At 36.8% G+C, this 13,825-nt stretch overlaps 1 protein-coding gene across 3 annotated transcripts in view; it reads left to right on the plus strand.

Annotated features, from left to right (window-relative positions):
* WDFY3 (WD repeat and FYVE domain containing 3) overlaps positions 1–13,825 on the plus strand; it is a 208,475-nt gene that overhangs the window by 166,305 nt on the left and 28,345 nt on the right. For all 3 annotated transcript variants that reach the window (XM_016213051.2, XM_016213053.2, XM_016213054.2), the window contains 7 exons: positions 336–389; positions 2,676–2,844; positions 5,576–5,739; positions 8,157–8,305; positions 9,362–9,482; positions 10,027–10,112; positions 11,593–11,673. In XM_016213051.2, coding sequence (XP_016068537.2) covers positions 336–389; positions 2,676–2,844; positions 5,576–5,739; positions 8,157–8,305; positions 9,362–9,482; positions 10,027–10,112; positions 11,593–11,673 — 824 coding nt within the window. The remainder of the gene's footprint in view (positions 1–335; positions 390–2,675; positions 2,845–5,575; positions 5,740–8,156; positions 8,306–9,361; positions 9,483–10,026; positions 10,113–11,592; positions 11,674–13,825) is intronic.

A 13,825-nucleotide genomic window follows, 5' to 3' on the forward strand; every position in this document is an offset into this window, starting at 1 on the left:
TTCCTTTTGAAGCCATGTGAAGAGTTGCCTGTAAATCATTCATGACAATGGCAGCCAGTGCTGAGGTTGTGTCTGTGTGGTTTTTAAGTATGTCCTGTTCAGTAAGTAGCCTTGAGAATTAGTGTATTTAGTTTCACTCTAAAGCTACTCTTGATCATTGAGAAAATAATCACAAGATGCTCAGTGATTATTTCAAGCAGCCTAGGATATCCTGTTAATTTTCTTTGCATGAGTACATTTTCCTATTCCATACAGTCCTCAAGAAAAGTTTGTGTTTGTGTTTTTCTTTTATGTTTTTTTTTCTGATGTGTTTATACTTGATACCCTGTTTTCAGTCTGAGATCCCAAGTAAACAGCCTGAGACTCCCGATGATATCATTCCTCAAAAGGTAAAACACGAGTTACCATAAAAGAATGTAAAATACTTGCAGTTTTGTTTTTTTTGGTTTTGGTTTTTTGGGGTTTTCGTTTTTAGTGCATGGTAGACTAGACTAACCTAAAAGATTGACTTTCAATTTGCTCTTCCTGTAAGTTCGTTAGAGTTGAAAAGTGGGTTTCATTCATGCTGAGAACTGTTCTGGTCTTTCTCGGCTTTGCTCTAATTAGCTTCCTGGGGTCTGTGTGCTGCTCACTAACAGGCGGAGTATTCACTGCTCTCACCGTAAAATGTGTATGGCTTCATACGGAAACTAACAAGTTCTGGCGCATGTTAGTAATGGGCAGCCTGACACCTCCAACTCTTTTTTTCAATTACTCATTTAATTTTTCTAGATACTAAACTGGTTATTTTGAGAATGCAAGGGTATTCCTCTGTTAAAATTATTTTTTTAATTATAAGGAACTAATGTAAACTAAGAGTATATGATCACTTTTCAAAATACAATTTAAATTTATTTTAATTTGTTAATAAATTTATAACTTCTATAAATTTATAAATTATAATTTTCCCCCAGAAAGATTCTGTACATAATTCAGTAAAAAATGTAGTTCTTTAGAACACAGAAGTACGCCTCAATATATTTAGGGAAAACGCTTATGGTTCCAAGTTTCAGTCTGTAGATGTTGTCCCAATGTGTTCATTCATTGTCTTGCTCATCACTAACTCTGCTTTCATCTTTTAAAAATGAACAATTTTGAGTTGAAGATAATTGTTATACCTCATGTAGAATTGTTTCAGTACAAAGTTTACTACCTTTCTTTCATTTCGAAAATATTGCAATATTCTTATCAGTTTGCTCATCAGATTGATCCTTCCAGAATTGTGATATTATTTTACATTATTTTCATACTTTCCTGTTATGTAATATATTTCAGTTTCCATTTGCTGCATACCATTCTTCAGTTAGCTCACAGCTCTCCTTATTCTCTGCCTCTGAAGATAAAAGTAGGCCAGTGGGGCTTTAGTTAGGTATCCTTTTATCTCAAAATTGGTTCAGTATTTTAGTCTAAGTATTTCAATCAATTGGGCACTGTTTTCTACTTCAGTTTGAAATCATTATTTTTAAAAAGTCTTGCTTGAAATAAGCATTGTTGTAGACAATATATATTGACTACTGAATTTGAAGAGTAGGCCAATAGACTATTTTAAATTAGATACTCTTATTCATAGAAAAGGAGAAGTAAAATAATGTTTACAAAGGGAACATTTTACAGCATGTTTCAAACTCCATCTTCTTAACTATTAATACAAAGTCTGGGTCTAATTCTGATTGAGAAACCTTTATACATATAAACTTTTTCTGCTGGTTTTACATTTTTGTAGGAAATTTTAGACTTTACTATTTTTTTATTGTATTATGTAAAAAAAAAAAAAAAAAAGATTTAGGTCAATTGGACAACCTGTTTTTAGGGTAAATGTTAATTATCCTGAAAAAGAAATGCTCTTATATCATACCAAAGGATTAAATGTTTCCAGCTAATAAATTTCTTCTTCAAAATGGACTTATATATGTTCTTGATATACTCATTTAGTTAGGAAGTTTATAGATCATATTCTTCTACACAACCAGTGAGGGTGTTTTAAAAAATGGAGATAGGAGCTCAGAATGGCAGACCAGCCAGGGAGCGCCATCCAGCCTGACGCTGGTTGACTGTGTTGACAGGATTTCCTGAAGGTTTGGGCCATTTCCATGGTTCTAGCGAGACTAGGAACATGCGAAAGAGCGGGCAGTTGAGTCTCTCCCTCCAAATATCTGCAGTAAACACTCACACAGATGCCTCCAACTAAATGGCTGGCCCCCTCTGCCTGTCCCACTTACTGTGCTTGGGTGAAGCAAAGTTCCAGGCTCCTCGCAGATGGACATCCCCGTGGAACTCTGCCCTCCCACACTGGGCACTCCCCACGCTGCTCTGTAGAGAGGTTTTCTGATACATCGCAGAGGCCGTACTGTACTAACGTGAAAATGCTATTTGACTAGAGATGGTTTATTTCTATTTCGGCAAGAACAAAACTGCTAATATTGTTTTATGTATGTCTTAAACATCAATGGAATTTAAAAATAAAGAAACTTAACCCAAATATCTATGGATTTACTGTGTATAAATACAGTCTATTAAAATCCCTAGAAAAAACGATAACACATAAAGAAGTCTTGACACTATACCTTCCCTTGGGAAGCTTATATTTCATTCTTGAAGATAATTATTTGAGTTCTTTTCTCTTTGTTATTTCTTAGAAACCTGCTAGGTACAGAAGAGCCATAAGTTATGACAGTAAAGAATACTACATGCGCCTCGCCTCTGGCAATCCAGCCATTGTCCAAGATGCCATTGTAGAGAGTTCAGAAGGTGAAGCTGCTCAGCAAGAACCAGAGCACGGTGAAGACACTATTGCCAAAGTCAAAGGTCAGCCTTCTCTGGATTTCAACTTCAAAACATTCCTCATATTTGAATGTATATGAAAATAGGAGCAACTGTAAATAGTTGCCAACCTTAAAGCTACCCATAAATGTTAGACCTTCTCACTCTTCTTAAAAATTAATTTCTTGCCCTGGCCAGTGTGGTTCAGTGACCTTCATCCTGTACACAGAGAAATCACCAGTTCGATTCCTGGTCAGGGCACATGCCCGGGTTGTGGGCTTGATGCCTATTAGGGGGTATGCAGGAGGCAGCTGATCGATGTTTCACTCTCACATCAGTGTTTCTTTCTCTCTCTCTTCCTTTCTCTCAAATCAGTAAAAACATTTTTTTTAAATTAATTTCCGTATCAGAACTAAAGCAACTAGCCCTTTATTGCCTACAGATGAATGCAGTGTGCCCACTGGCTTGATAATTCTTTTTTTATTGTATTTTGCAGAATTCTCAGTGGCACCTGATACTTTCCTTTAAGCCCTGATAAATAAGTAAATATTTATAGAGTTAAAACAGCTACTAAAAATATTTCATTAGTGCATGTTAGCCAACAGTATGCAATGATGACCTTCCTTCCTTCCAAATCTACACTTTATGAGCTTAGTAAAACGAACATACAGTGATGAATTATACTAAAGTGGCCATGGGCATTTTGATTCTTTACTTTTGCATATGTGTGCGCTCTGCCCTGTTCTACAGCTTCTCCGTGATCTGGACCTTACCAAACCCTCCCCAGTCTCAGAGACACTGGGAAATAATCCAGTCATCTTACTCTGGAGCCTTTTCCAACTCCCGGTCCAACAACCGCACTTTGCTCACATCTCACAGCAGTTTCAGTGATTTTTCACTGCTTTATGATTTCCTAAATTATTAGTTTCTCAGAAGCAGAGATTATTTTTCAGCTCATCTTAAAGCTTTTGGCACATGACTGGCACAAAATTGGGATTTGGTCAATATTGAATATATCAATCCATTGTTTTAACTTTTTTAAGCTTCTGATTCACCATAAATTCAAAACTATTGACATATTTTATAAATAAATCCCCAGAATATAAATTAATATAAATTAAAAATCAGCCTGGCCGGTGTGCTCAGTGGTTTGATTCCTGGTCAGGCAGGGCACATGCCCTGGTTTCGGGCTTGATCCCCAGTAGGGGGCGTGCAGGAGGCAGCCAATCAATGATTCTCATCATAGATGTTTCTGACCCTCTCTTCCTCTCCTCCCTCTCTCTGAAATCAATAAAAACATTTTAAAAATCAGTTTCATGTCCCATAGATTAAAAACAAATAGTGTATGACCAATCTCGACAAAAAACACCATCAAAAATTGTGATTCATTTCTCCTTTGTTATAATATACCTCCTCTCTCATGATGACTCTGACTTACTCAGCATTTCATAATTGATATAAAATACTCAGAATCCTTGAGACTTTTAGTAGTTGAACAGAGTTTACAACCTCTTAATTTTCTTGACATTGCACCAACAAGATTATTGAGATGCCCTAAAGCTTTATTTACTGGGTATAAGCCCCAAAGTATAATTCACAGAGTTAGTTAGACGGCTTGTGTTTGGGTCAATGGCACTTAACTTCTCTTGGCCTCATTTTCCTAATCCCTTATTGACCTAAAACCACAACTGCTGGTGTCATGATTGTGATATGTAAGGTGTTATGCTAGACATAGAGTTGGAGGTTTTGATTAATCAAAACAAAATAATGCAGCTGTAAGCTTTCCTCTTGTGGATGTTCCCAGCAGGACCTGATCTCTCGTGCTTACTTATTACACTCCTTTATATGTGAAAATAAGGTTCCTCTCAAGGCAAATCAGAACCTCTGATAACATGTATTCAAAGCATAAGATTCTAGCAGGCTGACTTAAACTTTTCCAGAATTCTTAGAGCAGCTATCATTGGTAGGTTTAACATGATTTTTTTTTTTTTTTGTACAACTGACTATTAATTTAATTAAATGTGGGATTTAGAGTGTATTTTCAGTGCTTCTCGTATTTTGGGATCTCATCAACTGATTTTAATGCCATTTCCTTTGATGATTATTAAAGTTATCAAAATGTAGGCAGTGAGATGGTTCCTTAACCTGCAAATTAAATGATTTGTCCCTGTATTATAAAGAATTCAGTTCTTTTTCTTTACAACCTGATGATTTGATGAATGAATGACCATACTGCCTCTTGTGACCTAAGCCTTAATATAATCCTCATGGGCCCTCCAAGCAGTTGGCATCTCTTGTAATTATGTTTATAAGTTGTTATCTTTATTTTTATTTCTGGTAGTAATTGACCATTTATTCATGGTATCCCCTCAGTGACACTTGTCCATGTGCAGCACAGTTCTTACAGACCATTAATGACGCTAAACTCTCTGTCATCATCATATGATACTTCTTTAGGGTTTACTATTTATAGCCGTAAGCTAAGTGCTGTTTTACATGAATTATCTCATTTTGCCCTCCGACAGTTCTCTAAGGTAGGCAGTGTTCCTGTCTCAGTTCTATAGATAAGAAAATGGGTTCAGAGAGGGCAAATAATTCTCCAAGGTCGCACAGCTGTTTAACTGCAGAGTCTATGTTGTTAACCACTCATCTGTGCTGCCTCCCTACACCTTCCGACTTGTCTCAAATTGGAGATGAGTAGGAGGGACTGCCTGAGACCAAACGGCTTCCCAAATGGCCCTGCAAGGTCACGGCCCCCTTGGTTGTTATCCTGTAGGTCTGGTCAAGCCTCCTCTGAAACGGTCTCGCTCTGCACCTGATGGAGGAGATGAGGAGAACCAGGAGCAGCTGCAAGACCAGATTGCTGAGGGCGGCTCCATAGAAGAAGAGGAGAAGACGGACAACGCCACCCTGCTGCGCCTCTTGGAGGAGGGGGAGAAGGTACTGTGCTTCCAAAAAGTAGGGTTTTATCTAAGTGACTTGTTCCATTTTACAGGACTGATGGGAGGGTGGCAGAAGGTAAATATGCAGCCTCTGTGATTGAACAACCTTCCGGGTTTAATACTCTACCTCTGTCATCTTCAGGATTTTCTGACCTGGCTGAACACACAAAACAGCATGAAGTTTCATCGGACACAATATTAACAATTGACACCTAGTTCACCATCTTCCCCTATACCCTTTATTAGACTGAAGTGCTTGCTATAATTCTCTGTTCCAAACCCATGTACACAACCCATTCTGGCCTTGTGCTTTTTCAACAACCTGCGCAATTCCAGTGACACAGCAAGAAGCTTCAGCCAGTCTGTGCCATCTTCCCCAGGCGCCTCCATTCACAGACGTTACCTTGCCCACCTCGCCGAGCTCATGTCACTGACCCCGCCTTGTAGCCCGAGCCGCCTGCAGCATTGTGTGCCCTGCGGTTTACTACACGCGTCGTGTTAGTTCTTCATTCTGCACTTACCTCATCTTCTCCTTTTCCAAAACGCCTCTCTCTCCATCTGCGTAACATCTCCTTGTACCTCCCATTGATACAGCCTCGTTTATCTGGATGTCTGTAACACGCGCATGTAGGAAGTGTTCCTTGACTGTCCTGCCAACTGAGGCATGGTTAGATACCCCTTCTCTGTGCTTTCATAATGCCTTATACATATTACTCTGTTTTATCATGTGAGTATCTGCTCCTGTGTCTGTCTGTTCCCCTAGCCAGGGAGCTCCTGAGAGGCAGGCACTATTTCTTTTTCCTATCGCATTACTTTACACAACTCCACTCACCTACCAGACACCCAATAACCTTTGAATGAAGGAGTGTTTGGTTGCGTAAATAAAAGGGTACACGAATGAAGGAATGAATTAATGTGTGGTGAGTATCACCTCTTCAAAGGATGGTCTTTTTGCCTGTTATATTAGATCTTGGAATAACCCTTGAAATTTTACCCACTAAGAAGTACTAACCAGAAATTAGGATATAATTTTTAAAATTCTGTCCAGCTGTGTGGATTTATTAATCTGGAATGATTTTTTTTTTTTAATCATGTAACTATAAAAATACATTAGGTGTGAAGGAAGCATAAGAGAGGCTCTTAGGAATGTTCTGTTTCTTCATTTGGATGCTGGTTGCATCATATGTAGCATTTGAAAAATCCAAGCCATGCATTTGTGAAAGACATTTTTCTGTATGTATGTTACATTACAATAAAGTTACTTTCAAAGGACATCAGATTTTTCCTGTAACATTCTACAGTTTTATTATCGAAGTAGTTCAAATGTGGCTATGGAGAGTGACTTATTTTTGCATATTTCAGAAAATTATTTTCTAATGCTGTCATTTGTTAAACTATTAACCTCATTACTACAGTTTTTGCTCTAATTGTTTTAAGATTCAATAGTGCAGGAAGTGTATTCAAACTAACATTTATTTGACATTTGTTTGCCTCTGGTTTAGTTGATTTTTTTTCCTTGACGCATGTTGAACTCAGTTTAAACAAGAAAGAATTTTTACTAATAACAGGTCCTACTCATTGGAAACAACACAATACTTTCACTGAGAGATTTAGTGACTCCTTCCTCCTATGAGGAAAATACAACTTCTGCCAATTTGGGCTTTTTACAATGGCACAAGTGTAACAGTGTGCCAGGCAGGCAGGATCCAGGTGGGAGCGGGTGGGAACCAACTCTCCAGTTCTATTCCAGGAGTTGTTATGGAAAAAGGGAAAGTGAGCTGTGTGGAAGAGAGGCAGCCAACAATCGCAAACATGCTTATGTACATTATCTTGCGCTCACAACCAGTCAGTGTACATTTGAAATTCACAAATGAAGACACAGAGGCCCAGAGAAATTAGGAAACTTGGCTAAACCTACAACTAAGTAACAGAACTGGATTGTTGAAGGATGTGTGTCATCTTGCCGCGTGAAGGGCATGGTTCTCATCTGTTTACATGTATGCTGAAGTCCCCTTTCCTGCCAAGTTTGTTGTGTCTGTCTCCCGCATTGTCTAACTAGTTCATCTCTTGTAGAACCTGGTACATATGTGCCTGGCACACGGAGAGTGCTCAGTGAATATTGAGAAAATGGATGGATGCACGGGGGTGGATGGATATGAGTAAATGGTTGTTTCCTTTTACTGAGGTCAACTGCAAATCAGACTACTGTTCTTGCAGATTCTTTTCAATATGCTTAAACTCAGGTTTAACATGCTTAGCTCAGTGGATGCCATCACAGAGGGACAGCTCATTAAAATCCTGTTTGCCCATTACATTCTGTTTTAAAACATTTTGCTTCAGTTATATCAAAAAAGAAGTTATCTCAAATTTTTAAAAAATATCTATGTTCATGAATGTTGATGGTTTTCTTTATAGATCCAACACATGTACCGCTGTGCTCGAGTCCAGGGCCTTGATACCAGTGAGGGGCTGCTGCTTTTTGGAAAAGAGCATTTTTATGTGATAGATGGATTTACAATGACAGCAACCAGGGAAATAAGAGACATTGAAACTTTACCTCCAAAGTAAGTAAATGAATGAAGAGACACAAAGTGCAGCTATCTTTAGAAAACAGTATTATTCACATCAGTTCTTTTTAATCAACAAATTATGTTTCAGATAATGTTACCCCTCAGTTTATGTGCATCCATTATTAAACATTCACGAGGGTAATAGTTATTTAAAGGTAATAAGAAAAAATGTGCCTTATATATCAAAATGAAAACTAAATGAAATTTTTGACTGTTCATTATTAGCATTAGACACCAAATTCCATATGTTATAATCAATATGTTTATAAACTTATTCTGAATTTGGAAATTGTTCTTTTAAAAAAAATGCCAGTTCAAACACAGTTGTAGAGAAAATGCAGGTAGCTGCACATCCTGTAGCAGATGGAAGCGTTGATGGCCTGAGTGCCCTAGAAGCAGTGTGACTGAGCACCGGCAGGAGTGAGCTGAGTCCTAGCCATCTGCCTTTCTTCTGCCAGTTCTGTGATTGCAGTGACAGTGGGTGATGGAAAAACCCAGGAGACAGACAAAGCTCGGAGGAAGATGAAAAGCCAAAGGCTTGGAAAATCAACACGTTCTTCCTTTCTTTTGACATTTTGAACACCTCACACTGTTGAATGTGGACATGGTCTCTGCAGTTCATTCCCAGGAGATGTTTCAAATAGTTACTTCCTGCAACAGTCAGAACCGCATTATGACTTTAGGGCCCTTTCCTCCATATAAAAATGTTAAAAATTGTATTTATGACTGTTGGTTTAAAGATGAATATAGTCATATTATATATTAAAACATTTTCTTGGGCCCCTGAGAGTATTTAGACCTAGGCACTGTGCCTGATTGATAAATTGGCCCTGATAGCAATAATGGGATTATTTAAATTAGCTTCATCAAAGAGGCTGCTTGTGTGCTGAGTAGCTGACAAATTATTCTCTTAAACATATTTTTCTAAGTGAATATTCTGATATACTGTTCCCCCTCCTGTTCATATGTTGAGAATAACAGCTTTTGTTGAACTGAAAATTTATCTCTCGCTGTGTTTTTGTGTATCTCCTTTCTCTTGGCTGCCTATAGTATGCATGAGCCAATTATCCCTAGAGGAGCCAGGCAAGGCCCCAGTCAGCTCAAGAGAACATGCAGCATTTTTGCATATGAAGACATCAGGGAGGTACATAAAAGGAGGTACCTCCTACAGGTGGGTGACTTAGTAGTACTAAGTGTTTTGTCATGTTCCTTTATTCAGAGAATGCGTTATTGTAAAACTGATACATGCAAAACCCTCTGCAGTGTCTGCATTATCCCTTAGAGCATTTTGTAGATTATTTCTTAAATTTAGTTATGCAACAGACAAACTGACATTACACAGTGCATAACTCTGTATAATGCATCTATATTTTTTAAAAACCACCTAAACCTTAAGTGATAGCTTTGTCATCCATCTTTATCTATAGCTATCCAAATCAACATAATTACCTTTAAATATAAAATTACATCCTCATTATAATTTTAAAAAATTATAACTTTGTAATTATTTTATTATTAAATATTTTATAAACAAATCGAGAACAGATTTGCAACAAATTGGCTCTGTTTTTTTTTGTAATAGAATCTGCTGGGAATTATGACTCCGTGTTCTTCAATGAGTTAACTTTTTCAACATTGTAGAAATTGATAGTGGAAAAGTTAATATATAACCTTACTTGTGTTTTTCTTAATGTTTTTTGCTCTGATCATTTCAGCCTATTGCTGTGGAAGTTTTCTCTGGAGATGGACGAAATTACCTCCTTGCTTTTCAGAAAGGAATTAGGAATAAAGTCTATCAAAGGTATTGTTTATTAGGAATACTTGATAATGCTATCATGGGAAGAGATGGAAGGGAAACTAGTACCAGTTTAGCTAGTTTTTAAAAATCTAGAATTTAAATCAGTGAATTAACTTCTTTGAAGAAAATGTTTCATTTTTGCCAACCTCTTGAAACATGATTCTTTTAACTAGCTTTTATAATGATGCTATTTTATTTTGAAATGCCATTTTTTTCTTCTGGTAACTCATAGTTATATCCAAAGCTACTTCATCACTAAGTCTTTTGTCTCTATGTAAAAGAATGCTGAAAGTGTAGCTTCAAAAGTAATACTTTAGGTTTAAAATAGGCTTTTTTCATATTGAACAGAGTGACTGAGTTTCCTTAGAAATTGCATTCATGTGAGACTTTCTCTGGCCTTGGAAGGGAAGTTGGATACCTTCATCATTGAAAAAGTAGCACAGCCAAATAAAGCAGTTAACCTAACCCTATTTTATTTTCCGTAAAGTATAATTAAAATTTACGTTTAAAAAAAAACCCACAGTACACATCTGCTGCACTCGAAGATACTTCTTTTGGATGTATGAATAATAAGGCCTTTATGAACTGATGTAGTAGATGTGAGAGACCTTCTCTTATTCTTTGAAGGGTGGTGTAGATGCTGCAAGCCCTCTAGTAAAGGAAGTTTTCTGTTTCAAGTCATTTCCATGAGGAACATGTTCAATGCCAAGAACATTGCCCATCACTGCAGCGCAGTGGTACTGGCAGGGGGCCCCTGGGAGCGAGGGCAGGTCTTCAGGCGCGGGGTGCGCATGGTGGTGGGTAATCCAGAGCCCCCTTCACGTGCGGGAGGAGCTAATGCAGCGACTGAAATTTTAGTTCTCTGTCCAATTACTCTCTAAAAGTGATACTCTTTCAATGCTAGGAAATTATTTGCTCTTAATAACTAGAAACCATTACAAGATGATGAGTTTTTCTTTCTCTGAGAAGTTTCTGTGTAGATTCCAAATTCAAAGCCCACAACCATTCCAAGAATTTCCACACAATTCTCTCTGCCTTTAAAAAATTTATGTTGACATTGTAAGCAACTCTGAAAAATAAATGTCACATAAAGTTTCTTATCTTGTGTGGATCTTCATTTATTTAGTGATGTGTCTGTTCCATCATTTGCTTAGCTGTCATGATTACTTGCTGTCATGTGCATATCTAGTTGTTAATCACTCTTTGGACTTCATTAATTTGGCTCAATTCCTGGGAGTCAGTGCTGCAAGGCCTTTGCTTCCCATAACATGGCAGCATATGTAAAAGTCCAAAATGATTGATTTTGCTATCGGCCATTATTATTTAGCTTTGGAAGCCACTGTCTTATCCTTTTTTGTAACAGAGTGTTCTATTGTTAATGAAACAATTAATACGTAAATGAAACATCCATCCTTTCTTAAGCTCTCATTAGATCCTGACTGAGACTTCATTTCCAATTTTATGCTATTTTTAAATTTCCCAGGTTTTTGGCTGTAGTTCCATCCCTCACTGACAGTTCTGAGTCTGTGTCTGGGCAACGACCGAACACAAGTGTGGAGCAGGGGTAGGTTGTTTCCTTCTTGCATTATAAGTTAATAGTGAAATTAGGATGTTTGTATCTGGACAGTATAATTTTATATTTCTGCTGAGTGTTCTCTCTTCCTGTTGGTTGCACAAAATTATTTGATTAATTACTGAAAACTAGAAGGAAAAAAAAATGTATGCATGACCCCTCATGTCAGATCATTGCTCACATTTTGATCAATTTTCTTGGAGTCTTTTAAGCACCCATATATTCCTGTGTGCACCATTGACAAATTCATGCTATACAGATTTCTATTCTGCTTCTTCCATTCAGTGTTATATGTAACTGTTTCCCCTGCTCTAAAAAAATTCTTCAGAAACATTATTTTTATCTGCTACCTATTCATCATATATATAAAACATTCTTTTATTTGCAAATATTTTATTTTTATCATGTTCCCTTTTTATAATAATGCAGGTGTGATTCCTGATTATTTTTTTTTAGGGTAAAATCCCCTTAGTAAATTAAAGGATATGAATTTGAAGGCTTTTGATACACAAAACCAACTTTATTTTCATAAAAATTATGGATGTTTGTATTCTACCACTTGTGGATAAGTTTACTCGTCTCTGTAAGATGCTTGTCAACTCTTTATATTCTTAAAAATTTTTACTGATTTTATAAAATGCTTTTTCTGTTTATAAATGTGCATTTCTTTTATTAGTAGTACTAGGGCTCTGTAAATGTTTTTTAGCCACTTAAAATCATTTGGGAATTATCTATAACTTTTGCCCATTTTTTTTCTGAGTTTGGTGGTGATGGTTTGATTTTTTTTCTTTTAATTGAGATGTAATTGATGTATAACATTATGTTAGTTTCAGGTATACAAGATAATGGTTTGATATTAATATATATTGTGAAATAACCACCACAGTAGTTAAATAGTTAACCTCTTGAGTTCTTATTATCAATTTGTATGGGATTTTTCTATAATAATGCATTTCTCCTATGCTTGTCATATTTGTCACAAATTGTCCAGTTTTCCTCTTAATTTTGTTTGTTGACATTTAAATGTAAACTTCTGCTTTTTTGTGTTCAAACCTATCAGTGGTTCCTTGTGCTCTTTTCAGCTGCCTTTACTCTTAGAAAGCCCTTCTGGGTGGCAGAGCCATTGCAGCAATCCACACACCCAGCTCCGTTTTACAGTCACTCGGAACTGTAGTCCTTTATAATCTGCTGGAAGAAAGGCTGTGCGTGGGGCCACAAATTAATTATTACAACCTGCAGGAAAATGACTTAAAACTTCACTGGAGATTGTGTGATTTGTAAATAAAATTTTAGTCTAGTCTCTGTATATCTAAATAAATTAGCCTCTTTCTCATTAGGTTGTTGCTTTTCTTTTTCTTTAGCTGAGATTTAGCAAATACAAATGCTACCTATATGCTTTTATTAACCTTAGAAACATGTTCCCCTAATCATTTGTGTTGTTAACATAAATACAGGAAGTGCGAGGCTCCCTCAGAGCACATCGAGCCTTTTCCTACTTGTGATCAAGTTGCTAGTACTTTGACCTGCCCTGGTAATCTTCAGCTTGCTGGTCCATTGATCTTGCTACTTTTTGTGCTGAATTGGCAGTTCTTAAAGAACTTCTAGAAGCTCAAGGGCAAGAAGCAGAAATTCATTTCCAGCTTTAATCTGCTTTCTCGTTCCCTTTCTTGTACAGCTGACAAGTGATTATAGGTCTTTTTGCAGGGAGAGCATCCTCTACGTTCCATTTTCCTAATGGGAGGACTTTATCTACAAGTGGAAAGTGGTATCTGGACTATTAAGCTGAATCTAGTCATTTCCTTTCAAACAATGAAATCCATATGTTTGCCTACTAGTTCACTGACCACTTTACAATCTTCAAAATATTAATTATCAATGTTATGAAGCTGTTAAGCCTAAAGAAGGGTTTTATAGCAATCTAGGAAAGGCTGCTATAAAAAAAAAGTCCATAAATGTAAATGACCTGAACAGCAATGACTTTCCTGTCAAAATACATTCTCATTCACTTTTCAACATCTCTTTTAGGAAATATGCTACACGTCTGCGACGTACAAAATATTGTATACTATTTCAGTTATTCCAACTTAATGCCTTTAAATCCTTTTACGTAGTGATTATTGAAAAAAGTAGAAGGTTGGACTAG

This window comes from Miniopterus natalensis, chromosome 1 (assembly GCF_054644295.1).
Source record: "Miniopterus natalensis isolate mMinNat1 chromosome 1, mMinNat1.hap1, whole genome shotgun sequence".
Taxonomy (NCBI): Eukaryota; Metazoa; Chordata; class Mammalia; order Chiroptera; family Miniopteridae; genus Miniopterus; species Miniopterus natalensis.